Source organism: Ascaphus truei, chromosome 10 (assembly GCF_040206685.1).
Source record: "Ascaphus truei isolate aAscTru1 chromosome 10, aAscTru1.hap1, whole genome shotgun sequence".
NCBI lineage: Eukaryota > Metazoa > Chordata > Amphibia > Anura > Ascaphidae > Ascaphus > Ascaphus truei.
In genome coordinates, this window is record NC_134492.1 from 5,368,273 (window position 1) to 5,384,828 (window position 16,556).

Here is a 16,556-nt window from a genome sequence, read left to right on the forward strand (position 1 = left end):
GGTACATTTCAGTGAGAGGCTCCTCCTTGGAATGACCTGTATGGCAGTGTAGCATTGTCTGGCAGAGATGTAAAACTCGCACCATGTTAAGAACACTTCATTTAATAAACATTATACTTTTGATTTTTTTAAATGATAAATTCTTTCCCTACTCTCCTAGGTGTTCTAAAGGACTATTTAAGAGAACTGCCTTCCCCTTTGATTACAAAACATTTATACGAAGCCGTGTTACATGCGATGGTCGATAAACCCTTGAGAATAACTGCACACGGCTGCGAGAACGATTTCACAGACTCTGTGCATACTGTCGGGCTCCTGGGCTGCCTGTCTGACGTGGAGCGGGTAAGCCATGATATCAACATATTGCTTTTGCCAATGGTGATACTATTATTACTATGAGAGTTTATTTGTAATGCGCCTGCATTATTCCGCAGCGGACACAGAGAGATGTATATTACATAAACGGTCAAATACAAATGAGGACGAACAGGCACAAACACATACAGAGATGTAATGAAGGTCCTGATCCCGAGAGCTGACACTCTAGTGGGATATATAGTTGCTGCTTTTCCGTACAGAAGTGTCCTTGTATAAAAGTGCACACTTCATCTCTTGTGCGGTAAAGAGAATTCTATAGACTAGAACGTGATCAATCAGTGGCAAAGGCAGAGCTGCTTCTTATCCGATGATCGGGAAGATCACGAGGAGTGTACATCACCTTCTCATTTCCTCCTGGAACCTATTAAAGCCGCAGTCCCCCTCCCCTCAGGATTGGAAGCAGGACTCTTCCCTCCCCCGGCTCCTGAGCTACTCACTGTAGCCACTGTAGTTGCTGCTTAAATCTCCTTCCAGGGGAAGCAAAATATCGCAGGTTCCATGGGCCAATAGGAAGTTGCAATGTCATCTGTTGAGGCTTCCTATTGGATGGCAATTTAAATCCCCTGGAGAAACCAGAAAGTTATACTGGTCACTCCGCTGAGCGATTCTCAGAGCTGGAAATGAAGGGCCCTCCGCTCCCCAGCCTATAAAATAGATATGAGATGAAATATATGAGATTAAATATCTAAAATACAATGATGGAACAGAACTGAAAACATTTCTTGCTTACAAAAAGCCAATTTGACTAAATGCATTTTTTAAAGTAATTAGAAACACAAGAAAAATGTACTGGCAATACGATTTTATTTCAAAATGTTCTACTTGCTCTTCAATACCTGAATATTTTTTTTTTTTTTTTTTTTTTTTTTAAGGAAATGACTTTTTTGGATTACTGCATCAGATAGTCATTAGATCTCACATATGTATAATTTGTCCATGTACTGTAGCACAAAGGACTTGTATATCTCCACAGAGATTTAGTGAGCATCAATGTAATCACATGGGTAACAACGTTCCTGTATGTTTGTCCTCCAGGCAACCTTGAAGATGCTGCTGGATCACTTGAAGTTGGTGGCCTCTTACCATGAAGTGAACAAGATGACCTGTCAGAACTTAGCCGTGTGCTTTGGTCCGGTCCTGCTGAGCCAGAGGCAGGAAACCTCCAATCATAACAACAGAGTCTTCACCGACTCAGAAGAGCTCGCTAGTGCCTTGGATTTCAAAAAGCACATTGAGGTTCTGCACTACCTCCTGCAGCTATGGCCAGGTAACGGGACAGCCCTCCCATTCTCCTCCGTGACATTGTCATGATGCATAGCTTTGTACTTCTGACCGGGACCGCCACCAGCTTGTATGGGGCTGGGGCCCCAGGTTGGGGCGGTGCTCAATGAGGTTTTGAGGGGGATGGGGGGGTTAGGGGAGATCTGTGGGGCCTATTGAGCTGGGGGAAGAGGGCCCATCTGTTCTGTTTCTCCTGTGGTCTGGCTGAGAAAGGGCTTTGGACGCTCGGACGATCCCGCAAGTCGCAAACGTACTTTCAATCGAGTTCATCTTCTGGGTTCGGCCAGCAAGGGCCCCCTGGGCTCATTGTCCTGGGGTCCCCCCGATGGCAGTCCTGCTCCTGTAGGGTTACCAGACGTCCTGCTTTTTAGGCCTCTGTCCTGACTTTTTGGACCACTGTCCCAGTTTTCTATCTGCGCCGCGCATGCGCGCTCGTTCCTTGCCAGCCGCGCATGCAGGATCGGTGCTTGCCAGCCGCGCGTTCGTGCGTGCGCAGTCGGTGCTCGCTGTTCGCGCGTGCGCAGTCGGTGCTCGCTGTTCGCTCAGCGCAGTCGGTGCTCGCTGTTCGCGCGTGCGCAGTCGGTGATCGCTGTTCGCGCGTGCGCAGTCGGTGATCGCTGTTCGCGCGTGCGCAGTCGGTGCTCGCTGATCGCGCGTGCGCAGTCGGTGATCGCTGTTCGTGCGTGCGCAGTCGGTGCTCGCTGTTCGCGCGTGCGCAGTCGGTGCTCGCTGTTCGCGCGTGCGCAGTCGGTGATCGCTATTCGCGCCATGCGTCTCCACTATAATCAATGCCTAAGAAGTATATAATACAGATGTTACAAATGCTGGCAAAATGTTCAGGTGTGTAAATGTCTCTAAATGACATTACGATAAACTTGTGAGCGCAAACAGAAGACCCGGCGCAAATATCATTTATAAGTGAGGAAAGAGAAGGCAAATTTGTTTAAAAAAATTAATCCAGTCGCTGGATGTAGCGCTGCTCCTGAGAAGGACTCGGTCCGAAGAACGAATGGCAAGAAATATACGCAGTGCACTCACATGGTCCGCGAGTGGTTCAAGCAGGCGTTTTTTCACCAAGTTCAATTCACCATATTGTATTGCGGGGGTGCGCAAACTAGGGGGGGCCGCACGATTTTTCAGGGTGTTTGCGGAGGTTGCAGAGGTCCCTCACTCTTCCCCATGGCATTTAAATTAAATGCTGGGGGTATGCGTGAGGCCTGTACCTTCACTTACCTTGTCTGCAACGGCAACGTGACATCACGTGACCCCGCGGCATCATGTGACGCTGGAGACATGGTAAGGAGGGGGGGGGGAGGAGACATGGTAAGGAGGGGGGGGGGGGAGCAGGCAGGGGGAATGTTTGCGCGTCCCCGCTGTATTGCCTATTTTTGTATTTTTTATTTCCACATATACCTGAATCTATATGCGCTCCCGAACCCTTTTTTCTGCAATAAACTTGTGACCCTTCTACTCCTGTTTTCTCACCTGCGCTCCGGTTGCAGGGCGGCGGGCTGCGTCATCGCCCTATTCTGGGGATAATTATACACATTTCTCTGCAGGTACAAATTGCTTTGCGTAGATTTTCTGCTATCAGTAACCTGAGCGCTTCCCAAGCAGATCATGTGAAGACTTCTGTCACACAGCGGCCCCGTGCCACCGTCCTGCGTGTGTCCTTACAAATCCTGTACATTTCACTCAAATAATGTTCCGTGAAACAAAGCCGCAGTGTATTCTGCGCAGTGTATTCTGCGCAGTGTATTCTGCGCAGTGCGGCTCTGGTGTTATCATTAACATTGGCCTTTTCCATCTTAACGTCTTTAGAAACAAAAAGACTTTTGTTGATGAATAAAACCAAGCACGTGGGCAAATTGTGCTGAGATGGTGGAAGTTCGTAAAGTGGCGGGGGAGAGGAGGGGGGAGGGGAGAGGAGGGGGAGAGGAGGGGGATGGGGAGAGGAGGGGGAGGGGAACTACTCTCCAAACTATTGAACCCTGTTTTGGTATATTTGTGCCATATTCGTTGCTGAGATACTGAGTCCTGAAACTTCCCAGGGGGTGGATTGAAATGACAGGCTTTTAATTCCCCTCCTCACGTAAACATTTGAATATTTGATCCTAAATGTAATGATATGAAAAAAGGCGCGTGAATAAGAGAGCCCGATTTCTCTGCGTTCCGCAGCCTTTCTGCGATGCAGTGCGAGGGGCTGGCAGTGCGGGAGGGCTGGCAGTGCGGGAGGGCTGGCAGTGCGGAGGGGCTGGCAGTGCGGAGGGGCTGGCAGTGCGGGAGGGCTGGCAGTGCGGAGGGGCTGGCAGTGCGGGAGGGCTGGCAGTGCGGGAGGGCTGGCAGTGCGGGAGGGCTGGCAGTGCGGAGGGGCTGGCAGTGCGGAGGGCTGGCAGTGCGGAGGGCTGGCAGTGCGGGAGGGCTGGCAGTGCGGAGGGGCTGGCAGTGCGGAGGGCTGGCAGTGCGGAGGGCTGGCAGTGCGGAGGGCTGGCAGTGCAGAGGGGCTGGCAGTGCGGAGGGCTGGCAGTGCGGGAGGCCTGGCAGTGCGGAGGGGCTGGCAGTGCGGAGGGCTGGCAGTGCGGAGGGCTGGCAGTGCGGGAGGGCTGGCAGTGCGGAGGGGCTGGCAGTGCGGGAGGGCTGGCAGTGCGGAGGGCTGGCAGTGCGGAGGGGCTGGCAGTGCGGAGGGGCTGGCAGTGCGGAGGGCTGGCAGTGCGGGGGGCTGGCAGTGCGGAGGGGCTGGCAATGCGGAGGGGCTGGCAGTGCGGAGGGGCTGGCAGTGCGGAGGGGCTGGCAGTGCGGAGGGGCTGGCAGTGCGGAGGGGCTGGCAGTGCGGGGGGCTGGCAGTGCGGAGGGCTGGCAGTGCGGGAGGGCTGGCAGTGCGGAGGGGCTGGCAGTGCGGGAGGGCTGGCAGTGCGGAGGGCTGGCAGTGCGGAGGGGCTGGCAGTGCGGAGGGGCTGGCAGTGCGGAGGGGCTGGCAGTGCGGAGGGCTGGCAGTGCGGGGGGCTGGCAGTGCGGAGGGGCTGGCAGTGCGGAGGGGCTGGCAGTGCGGAGGGGCTGGCAGTGCGGAGGGGCTGGCAGTGCGGAGGGGCTGGCAGTGCGGAGGGGCTGGCAGTGCGGAGGGGCTGGCAGTGCGGGGGGCTGGCAGTGCGGAGGGCTGGCAGTGCGGAGGGGCTGGCAGTGCGGAGGGGCTGGCAGTGCGGGGGGCTGGCAGTGCGGGGGGCTGGCAGTGCGGAGGGCTGGCAGTGCGGAGGGCTGGCAGTGCGGAGGGCTGGCAGTGCGGGAGGGCTGGCAGTGCGGGGGGCTGGCAGTGCGGAGGGCTGGCAGTGCGGGAGGGCTGGCAGTGCGGGGGGCTGGCAGTGCGGAGGGCTGGCAGTGCGGGAGGGCTGGCAGTGCGGAGGGCTGGCAGTGCGGAGGGCTGGCAGTGCGGAGGGCTGGCAGTGCGGAGGGCTGGCAGTGCGGAGGGCTGGCAGTGCGGAGGGCTGGCAGTGCGGGGGGCTGGCAGTGCGGGGGGCTGGCAGTGTGGAGGGCTGGCAGTGCGGAGGGCTGGCAGTGCGGAGGGGCTGGCAGTGCGGAGGGCTGGCAGTGCGGGAGGGCTGGCAGTGTGGAGGGCTGGCAGTGCGGAGGGCTGGCAGTGCGGAGGGCTGGCAGTGCGGAGGGCTGGCAGTGTGGAGGGCTGGCAGTGCGGAGGGCTGGCAGTGCGGGGGGCTGGCAGTGCGGAGGGCTGGCAGTGCGGGGGGCTGGCAGTGTGGAGGGCTGGCAGTGTGGAGGGCTGGCAGTGCGGAGGGCTGGCAGTGCGGGAGGGCTGGCAGTGCGGGGGGCTGGCAGTGCGGGGGGCTGGCAGTGCGGGGGGCTGGCAGTGTGGAGGGCTGGCAGTGTGGAGGGCTGGCAGTGCGGAGGGCTGGCAGTGCGGGGGGCTGGCAGTGCGGAGGGCTGGCAGTGCGGGGGGCTGGCAGTGTGGAGGGCTGGCAGTGCCCTGCTCTGTCAGGCATTACCCACTTCAGCGCCAAAGGGGTTAGAAGCTCTTGGCTCCGTGCAGCTCGGTGCCACACGCTCCCTATCAGCCCTTTTATTTGTAGGGAGGGCACATGGCAGGAACAAATATTACAGATGTGAGTATTTGCCAAGAAAATGAGGAAATAAAACAGTTTGTGCTGTTTACCATAGGAAGCCGATAAAGAAGAGACGGTTAGTTAGCGGCTGTGTAATCAATGCTCAGGTAACAATCTGCAACATGCTTTAGCACGGGTTTGCTCCAATGTCCATGGCCTGTTTCCAAGGAATGAGCCACCAATTGCAGGGAAGGCCGAGCACGGGGGGGGGGGGGGGCGCGCGCATCATGGCACGGTATTAATAAGCACGTGGAATTCACGCCGCGCTTTGTTTCTTGCGTTTTAACCACTACGCTGCCAGCTTTTTTTATATTGTAATATTTATTTTTAACTGTGATTTTTGTTTGCGTTGCTAATATTTTACGTGTGTGTGTGTGTGTGTGTGTGTGTGTGTGTGTGTGTGTGTGTGTGTGTGTGTGTGTGTGTATATATATGCATATATATGTGTGTATATGTATATAGATTCTAGCACAGAAGAATCATTATATAAATAAAACATATATATATATATACTTTATTAATATTTACATTGTTTCTCTCTCCGAACGATTGAAGTTCTGAACCTTCGGATAATTGGGGCAGGAGATTAACATATATATTTTATTTTAAAATAAAGATTTAATTTATAAATCGGTTTGTGTTACTTTTTGTGTCGGGATGTCGCTTCTATCTTAACATTTAATGAATGGAGACATTAACTACAGAGGCATGTTTGTTTGGCGCGGAAGTTAAATCACACGTTGTCGTAAAGCAACAACGACAGGTTTTAAAACATTTGTATTTTGTCGCCTTGCAGTGAAAAATGTGTCTGCCAAAGAACCGACCGCAAACTCCACGTCGGCCGAACTGCAGCCCCATCTGCGGAGGAAGAAACGACCACAGATGCTCAACTTGAGCAGCACAGAAATGTCGGGGGTGCTGAGGCCGAGAGTCGCCAGACTGGACAGTCCCTCCAGTAACCGCTACGCCGGAGACTGGAGCAGCTGCGAGGGAAGCTACTTTAAAAGCCCAAAAGAAAACCCGCAGGAAGCAGGTTATGACGACGTTCCCCCGGAAGAAGTTGAGAACCGGGTTGACGGAGTCAGGACAGAGGCAGATAACGTGAGCCCGCATGCAATACCCAAAGAACATTCGCTGAAAGCTTTCCTAGCGCTCGAGGAGGGAGACGTGTCGGAGGAACAAGGTGTGAACCTTCACGACCTGCAAGAAAGCATCGACACATTGATCGGAAACCTGGAGAGGGAGCTGAACAAAAACAAAGTGAACGTTCGTTTTTAACACGGAGTCCGCTTAGCGCCAGAAGCCAAGCGAGGACTCTCCAGCGACCGTCACTATCTGCGCTGCTTCGTCATTCCGTGACATTCTATTATAACTGTTTCTTCTTATTAGAAGAATAATTTTGATTTAACCCCTTGGGGTACAATTTTGCCTTAAAATGTTTTTGAATTGCGCATTACACTAGAGCGGCTTTGCTTCAAGGTACAAAGGATGTAAGACATACAATGCACTTAAGCTTTTAATATAATCCTGTATTAGAGCCGTCAGTCTGTCTCCATTCTTCCTGCGACCAGTGGAAACGCAGGACGGGGCTCCCGTGGAACATGCAGTGGTTGGTACGTATCCTCGCAGAGGATGGTAATGGTCGCCGGGCCAGTGATTGATACATAGCGATCGGTCTTTCGGTAATCTGTTTGCAATGCAAAGGCCGATATGTACATTTTCCTCTGGAATCGGGACCTACACGTTGTGGAACAATGTGTCGCTGATCTCTCCAGCAGCGGCCTGGGTAAACAAAATATATATGTAAAAATACAAAGTGAATACATTTCTTGTTTTATTAACACTATAAAGTCATTATTTAAAGATTCAGAAATGTAAACACTATTTTTCTAACACTAGTGTTTTTGTAGGTTTGTGGTTTTTTGTTTGTGTGTCAGGAGAGCACGTTGAAGCAGCGGTACTAGGATCACTGCTTGTGTTACAGGCAAAGAGATCTCTCAAATCATTTATAGAAATTGATCAAACAGGACATTATGGTAATTTTATAAGTTGAAATAAGACTTTAAGGCTTTAGCACGCTCCTCCTACTGTGCGTCTCCCAGGGAGAAGGAAACACACACATTTGGGTTAATCTTCATTGCTTTGTAATTGAAATCCTGAGGCATTAAGGCTGCGGCCACGCTAGCGCTGAGTGTGCTGACCGCGCGGTGCTTGCAGAGTTTAGTTTCGGCAATTGAAATTGTCCCGTCCCCGCTCAAGCGGTGGGTTCTCGGGCACGGGCTCGCACGCTCACCCACGCTTGGCGCTTAAGTAAACAAAAAAAAAGAGACATTGAAGCGTGCTCAACATGCCCGCAACGCCCCCCCGCGCGCGCTTGCGAAATAGCCAGGACACCCGGCGCTCATGCTTGGCGAGCTGGTGATGTCACCGCTCTCAAGCATGAGCGCTCAGTGGCAGCGGGGCTGCAGCCTTAGAATGTGTTAATAGAAATGCAACCTGCACTGGCAGAGAGCTCTGTAAGCCGCGGCAGTGCAACCCGCTGCACGCCCCCTTGCCAGCAAAGGGGATAAAAAATGAATGCCAAATACAAGGTGAGCATGTATCAAACCGTTACATGTCAGGAATATGGCGCATTGATCATTTCTGGTACTGCTGCTTTGATAACCGTTCTGGAATCTTACATTATTCTGTCCTGGAGGCAGAAAACACATAGCGTTAGTAAGCCCGTCTGAGCGACGCGTCCCGCACAGTCGTTTCTCAGTATTACTAAATTCCGTGGCCCTTCACATGGGGTCCTGCATTGCTGCTGTTACACTGAAATCCCTGCAAGGAAGTAACTGCAAGCAGCTTGTGTGTAAGTAAGTATTGCGCAAGTAACAGTCTCTCTGCGGAGATGGCAGGTCTGCAGGATTATTGCAGCTAGCACCAAAGGGGCAAACCAAACGCGTTCTCCTCCTGATTATCCGAGTAACCCCAGGTCCTTCACATGTCGCGTTCCTCTCTTGCAGCCATGAGATGTGTCGTTGTGTTTTTGCCTGTAGTTTCTGCACATGTCCAGCCTTGATTTGGAAAATGAAGTAGTTCTGAATTCCTTGTGGGTTGTCCCTAAAGTCCGAGCTCGACCCCTTTTTGTTTCCCCTGTTCTTCTCTCGCCTCCCAGCGCTTCAGGACGGGGCGCTGTATGGTACGGAAAATTCTAGTTACAATGTAATCTACTTTTTTTTCCCCAATACTTGTGCTACTCATTTTGATAATCTATTTTGTAAAGTCTGAATATGCAAAATCGTCCTAAAATGTACTATATAATATTATAAATGCAGCCCTCACAAGCATCTATCAGTACAGAAGTGCAAACGTGGCATTTCTAGGTACCTGGAATCTTCATGTAAAGTACATAAAGAATCTTTCTGAAGAGGATTTGATGACTACCTAATTCAGGTGGCTATTGAAAAAAAGAATAAATATGTAAATAGAAATCTTTAAATAAGTGTTGTGAAAATGAATCTCCTTGTGCAGAAAAGTCTTTGTTTTTATATTGTGAATTCTCTGACTTTAAAGGTGCAGTCCCACCTGGCAATATGTATCCGGGTGACAATAAGCAGAAAGCAATCCAGCTGTTAAGTCAGGCGGGTTACAAACGCTACTTAACGTTCGGATATGTTTCGTTTCATAGTTTGGCCTGATATACCAAAAGAAGAATGAATACTGCAAAGGTGAGGTGGGAAACGCCAGTCCTCAAGGGGTCAGGTTTTCAGGATATCCCTGCTTCAGCACAGGTGATGCAGTCCTCGACTGAGCCACTGATTGAGCCACCTGTACTAAAGCAGGGATATCCTTAAAACCTGACCTGCTGGTGGCCCTTGAGGACTGGCGTTGCCCGCCTCGGATTTGCACATTGTATATTTTATGCTGATTCTCGGTTCCTTCATCGTATTCCATCAATCGTTCTGTAAAACCGAAAATGAATGGAGGGTTTTGCAATTGAAAAGGGAAAGTAACGGGCGCTTGCTCGGTGGGACCGCACGTTTAAATCGCCCGTTTCTTCCGCCAGTGTTCCACGCATTTCATTGCCACGTGCAGTACATTTCTGCTGCTGCAAAGAAGTTAAGATATATGTACATTTTAAAACTTAACTTCCGATATCTATTTTTGTACGTCATTGAAAACCTATGTTTTTTTAAAGCAGCTATTGCTATTTTATAGTAAAACATTTGAAGTTTTTGGATCTGTAACATATTTACATACCTGGTTGTATCGTTTTTAATGTTGCTTCAAATACAATGCATTACAGTTCACACATTGGTAAAATAGTGCAGATCTTAAGTTTTTGTTTACACAATACAATGTGAACTCAGTTGTGTTATTATTGACATGTGCAACCTCCACCTATATTAAATGCTTCATAAAACGTATTTTATACATTGTAATTTATATATAAATATATATTATGTTTTTCTTGTATTCTACAACTGTTACATTAAAACACAATCTGGTAAACTGTTTACTCTTATTTTTGTTTGTATTTAAAAGCCATTTTGAGTTTGTCCCGCCCTGGGGTTCCGTGAGAGGATGAGAAGGGGCCACAGAGCTCTGGGGTTCCCTGAGAGGATGAGAAGGGGCCGCAGAGCCCTGGGGTTCCGTGAGAGGATGAGAAGGGGCCACAGAGCTCTGGGGTTCCGTGAGAGGATGAGAAGGGGCCGCAGAGCCCTGGGGTGCTGTGAGAGGATGAGAAGGGGCCACAGAGCCCTGGGGTGCTGTGAGAGGATGAGAAGGGGCCGCAGAGCCCTGGGGTTCCGTGAGAGGATGAGAAGGGGCCACAGAGCCCTGGGGTTCCGTGAGAGGATGAGAAGGGGCCACAGAGACCTGCCCTGGGGTTCCGTGAGAGGATGAGAAGGGGCCACAGAGCCCTGGGGTGCTGTGAGAGGATGAGAAGGGGCCGCAGAGCCCTGGGGTTCCGTGAGAGGATGAGAAGGGGCCGCAGAGCCCTGGGGTTCCGTGAGAGGATGAGAAGGGGCCACAGAGACCTGCCCTGGGGTTCCATGAGAGGATGAGAAGGGGCCGTGGAGCCCTGCCCTGGGGTTCCGTGAGAGGATGAGAAGGGGCCACAGAGCCCTGGGGTTCCGTGAGAGGATGAGAAGGAGCCGCAGAGCCCTGGGGTTCCGTTAGAGGATGAGAAGGGGCCACAGAGCCCTGCCCTGGGATTCCGTGAGAGGATGAGAAGGGGCCACAGAGCCCTGGGGTTCCGTGAGAGGATGAGAAGGCGCCACAGAGCCCTGGGGTTCCGTGAGAGGATGAGAAGGGGCCGTGGAGCCCTGCCCTGGGGTTCCGTGAGAGGATGAGAAGGGGCCACAGAGCCCTGCCCTGGGGTTCCAAGAGAGGGTTCCACGGCCCTGCCCTGGGGTTCCACTAGAGAGTTCCACGGCCCTGCCCTGGGGTTCCACTAGAGGGTTCCACAGCCCTGCCCTGGGTTTCCACGGCCCTGCCCTGGAGTTCCACTAGAGGGTTCCACGGCCCTGCCCTGGGGTTCCACGGCCCTGCCCTGGGATTCCGTGGGAGGGTTCCACGGCCCTGCCCTGGGGTTCCATGAGAGGGTTCCACGGCCCTGCCCTGGGGTTCCGTGGGAGGGTTCCGTGAGAGGATGAGAAGGGGCCGCTGGATTCCCCTATTCTCCCAGAGCAGGGCAGTTGCTAGGGGGCTGGACAGTTTCCTTGTTCCTGATTGGCTGCATTACCCAGCAGCATCCAATCAGGAGGTGGAGTCAGGAGCCTGCAGGTGTGGCCAAGCAGAGGAGGCAGCAGCAAGTGCCCAGAAAGAGACGTCTGTGTGTATGTTTGTTCTGTCCTGTTGCGTGCCTTCTGCGACACCCTGACACCCCTTTTTCCGGTCACTGTCCTGTTGTGGGGGTGCCTCAGCAACTGAACACTGATTATGGGTTCCCGAGAGAAAAATTGTTCAAAACCACGGCTTTCGTGCATAATAAACAATATCCAGCTGCGGATTTGAAAATCCGCCGCCCCGTGGCACTTAACTGTTGCCACCTTGCTGCCGCCCCCCTCCTTCTGAACCATAGCAACGTCACGAACATGGCGTCGCGTTGCCATGGTTACATGGCGTAATTTGACATTGCAACGGGACGCCATGTGACGTCACTTTGGTGACGTTGCGGTTCATGAGGAGGAGGGCATCAGGTAAGGAGGCGACCGCAACAGCTAAGTGACTTCCCATCAGGCCGAGAGCGCGGCAAAAATATATGGGGGCGGACATTTTTGTCGCCTTGGCCCAGACCTGATGGGAAATCCGCCACTGACAATATCTGAATGAGCTTCAGCTTATTTGTACATGCACAAGTTCATTGTAATGTTGCTATTTAGCTAATCATCAGTGAACCCCTAATTTTGCAACAGTAAACAAGCCGTTATATAGTTTCTCAATGTCACTTAAGTGTTTTATTAATCTGTGATTCCGCCTGGATTAAAGTAAAGACAACGTCACACCATGTCAGCCATGAGACGGAAGTAGCACTGGTTCTGTCCCAGGCTCACTCTGGTGAGTAGAGACCGGCAGCTTAACTCCATCCCATATACCATACAAAGAAAGAGGCCTTTTATATTCTGAAGTGTTTATTGGGCCCAAAACAGAAATAAAAAGGGGAAAAAAAGTACTGAGGGAATATAATGCAGGGGAATGGGAACAATGGAAGGAAAGGGGGACTAGTAATTGCAAATGGGATAGGTAAATAACAATAACTTTACCATGGAAACGGAGTGCGTACTGAGCTGCAGGGAGGCCAACTTTGAAAGAGAAAGGATATATTATAATCCTAGAGGAAATACAACAGGGCCTGAACCAAATAGCAAGGGGAGGAGGGGCAGTCTAACTCACAGGAGTAAAGGGGGGAGGTTGCCAAGACAACAGGCTGAGAAGCCAGCTGTGTAAGTTACACAGTAACAACTGAATCTAAGGCAAAGAAAAACCATACAGGGGTCAGAACAGCCCTGGTTTATAACGTAGAAGAAGAAGACCAATGGCGCACAGCCAGAGAGCCAGGTGTAGGATAAAACTGCTATTCTTTATTCGTGCATGCAGGAAGACAGGTAACCCCCTTGGGGAACAACAACAGGAACCTCCTACGCGTTTCGGACCTAACGTAGCCCAATCTGCAACGCCGGAAAGCAGGAGCTTTTAAACCTAATATTCACTAATGTTTGCCCTCATTAGGTGTTGCATCTCTGCCCAGATATGCTCATTATATGGCCTCTTGTTGGTTGTTAAACAAGGCTGCTGCTGTTGAGCCTATATGTGTAGCTTGTTAGTTTGTGTGTAGGCCACGGAAACGTACTGAATATGGCCCTTTGTTTATACATACGGAGTTACTGAAAGTGCTTTTAAAACTGAGAAACTGATACATTTTCTTGCTGTAAAGCTGTTTTTTATGGCAATTAACATTTATGGTAGACTAAAAATAACAGAAATTTAAGATACACAGGAAATAGGGAAATTAAAATATTATTCTTGGACCGTGTTGGTATATGTTGTAGTTTTGATAACTTGCATTGGACCATTGCTAAAATGGCAAAATGTGAGAGCTTTGCAGAAATTGCACAATCATTGGATGCATGCGGCATTCATGTGTGGGACCCTCTAGCTGCATCAAAGGTAATGGTACCAAATATTTGTACAGAATGTTGTATTCGTCCATAAGTTAAGGGGTTACTTTTCATGACTAAAAGCACATACTTGGACCTTCAGTATTTTTTAAACTGCAATGATTCAGATTAAACTAACCGGGTCCGTGTGACCCATTCCCCTTTTGCTTTGGAACGTTTGATATCGGGTATTGCGGGTGCTAATATTTATTGACTTGAGTTGAATGGTTATCGTACATGGCGGTGTTAGTCTGACGCTCGTACGTGGTACAAAGGTGTTTAATAGCTACTGGATTCGCTTGAAATATTACGGTTCATACTCTCCCATGTCACTCCGTGTGACACGGGTATTAATGCCCTGAATCTGATGGAGACGGAACACCGAGCGGCTGAAACTCATGGTTAGTATGGGAGGACTCCCTTCCCCAACTATTCTGGGTCCTATAGTACAATGGTCAACACCTGTTACCTTGTGATCCTCCTTTTGGACAGCAGATAGGGGCGCACAGCTGGACCATGAATGGAGAAGGGAAAAATTCACTTTCTCAACAAATTTCTTAGAACTCTTGTTCAACTAGAAGTTTGCAATGGATTCTTCAACACCAGAACAAATAAGAAGGCTTGGCTGTATAGGCCCTGAGCAGATCAGCGTACCGTGTCCAGCTGTCAATAAACTAACTATATTACTGTTATTTATTTATAAAATGTTTTACCAGGAAGTGATGCATTGAGAGTTACCTCTCGTTTTCACGTATGTTCTGGGCACAGAGTTATGGTGACAAATACATAGTTACATAAAGTGAGCAGGGTTATACATTATATACAAGACATTGCACGCACAGTTAGAGATAATATATATTACAGGCGTATGTAACAGTTACACACCAGGTTAAATGTGAGACCGCTTTAGATTTGAAAGAACTTAGACTGGTGGCGGCTGTGAGAGTCTCCGGTAGATTGTTCCAGTTTTGGGGTGCACGGTAAGAGGAGGAGGAGCAGTTGGATACTTTGTTGAACCTTGGGACCATGAACAGTCTTTTGGAGTCAGATCACAGATGATAAGTGCTGCGTGTGGTAGGGGTGAGGAGCTTGTTCAGATAGATGGGTCACTTGCCCAGAAAGTATTTGAAGGCAAGACAGGAAAGATGAACTTTGCGCCTAGATTCAGACCCTATATTACTGTGTTTCTATATCTGCCATTTTCAGGCACACTGCCACCTCTGTCATTTTAAGCTCCTGTAATAGGCTGCGTCCATAGATGGACCAGCCGTGCTGAGGCGTGCGGACGCTCCGCGCTGAGCCCCTGTATCCTCAATGAGGATGCCTTGAGAGGGGGCTCACACGAGCGTCCGCAGGCGGGCTGAGGCGTTGGAGGTTTCAGCCGAGCGCCAAGCTGTTTTTCAGCGCGCTGTCGGCTGAAAACCTCTAATCACTGCACAGCAGCGTCAACGTCACGGCGCCGTGACGTCGGCGCCGTGACATTGACGTCAGTGCGTCGCGGGCGACGTCACTGCCCCGCCTCCAACCACCTCCCCCCGGCTCGCCTGCAAGTCCGTGCAATCGCGCTGACTGAAGCAGGCGAGCCTCAGCGTTAGCGCGCCTCCGCTCTGATCAAGCCTCTATGGCCCGGGCCTTAGGGTTGATCAGCATTCGAGTTATATTCTGACAAAGTAGCCTTTCCCATCCCCTACAAAAAAGCCACAGCTAGCGGGGTGTGTAAGAATCTCTGCAAATACAATAGTTCATATTGCTGTGATTCAGACTATTTGCTCACCCACTGAATTCAAAGTAGCTCAGTAACACTGAAACAAAGTATTGCTTTCCCTCCGGAGTGATTTGGGGTTTTTTTTAGTGTTAAAAAACATGATTTTCTGAATCTCCAACATCTGAGGTTAACGCTTTGAGTGCTTGATGGCATGGCGGTTACATGATGGGCTTCCAGCTCGTGTTGTAGGGTGAGATTGCATTCTGTGCTCTCCTGACATGCTGAACACAACCTAGCAAGCAGGTGAACAGAAACGGAGCATGTGACGGGAGGGGGTAACCAGGCTACACAAAGGTTTAACCCATCTGGTTACCCCTGAAACCGTGGGGTCACAGGCAGCTTCATAGCACCATAAACCAAGGACCACGGATTATACATGTGAAAAATAAAGTGACCCCGCTTTTCCTGTTTACATGTTCCCTTTGCCCTAGAAACGTGAAACTTCTTGTGTGTGAGTTTTATGTGGGATACTTTATTTTTTTATATTGCAGGCACATGAGTGTCCCCCAGACTCCTTGTTTTCGAGCTCAGATATCCCAGACCCATCTCCCGAACAGATATGGGTCTTCCCAAAAGATAATGTGTAATAAAACATTTTATTATGAATTGTGCCTTTACTACTAATGTCTATTCAGCCAGCCCGGGCATATACAAATGTGTCGGCATGTCTGGGTAGACATCGTAGTTCAAAGAGGAGACGGGATGTTGAGAGGTATCGTGGTACTAAGTGGCCAGGGCAGGGCAGAGTGCTGAGTCCGGAGAACAGAGACCCCCTGCGGGGAGGACACTCTGGTCTGCCAGATTCAGTGGAGCCTGCCCAGTATGTGACAATGGGTTGACTGGGGGAAGTGGCAGAATGTCGGTGTTTCCCATTGGTCAATTCATAAGTCCCGCCCACAGGGCATCCCAAGCTGACTTGGCCCACCCTCTGAAATCTGCCAAAGGACGAGCCCCTGTTCCTACTGGCTGGTGGGGAGGAATTCCCACGCTCTGATTGGTCACTCCTTCCTCCATGCTGAACACAGCTCAGCGGAGGGTATGTAAGGAGAAGCCCGTCAGAGAACCAGATCATCTTGTGGCTTGTTGATGACGCGAGGGCAGGCTTTTCAAAGTTGCTCTGTTCCAAATAGCGGAGCAACCGGCTTCGTTTTGAAGCTAGGAAAGTCTGCCCTGCAGAGACGAAGTCCAAGTTCTCGTTTTGGAACGTAGCAGTCACGGCTAGAACACACGGGCAGGGAACGTTAGCAGAGACGCGCGCTGTTAGGCAAATTAGAGCAATGTTTCAAGGCCTACTGGTCAAGCCGGAGTTAAATTAGGGCAGTCCTTAATTGCCCCCATAGGTGAAGTTTTAAGGATATCCCTGCTTCAGTACAGGTG

The 16,556-nt window shown here is 50.7% G+C and overlaps 1 protein-coding gene across 1 annotated transcript in view; it reads left to right on the top strand.

Moving 5' to 3' along the window:
• Positions 1 to 10,265, top strand: part of SYDE2 (synapse defective Rho GTPase homolog 2) — a gene marked incomplete at its 5' end in the record, with an annotated part of 65,346 nt that extends 55,081 nt beyond the window's left edge. Inside the window, 3 exon segments of the mRNA XM_075615631.1 lie at positions 161 to 342; positions 1,414 to 1,645; positions 6,565 to 10,265. Of these exon segments, the coding sequence (XP_075471746.1) occupies positions 161 to 342; positions 1,414 to 1,645; positions 6,565 to 7,046 (896 nt within the window).
• Positions 10,266 to 16,556: the final 6,291 nt, after the last annotated feature.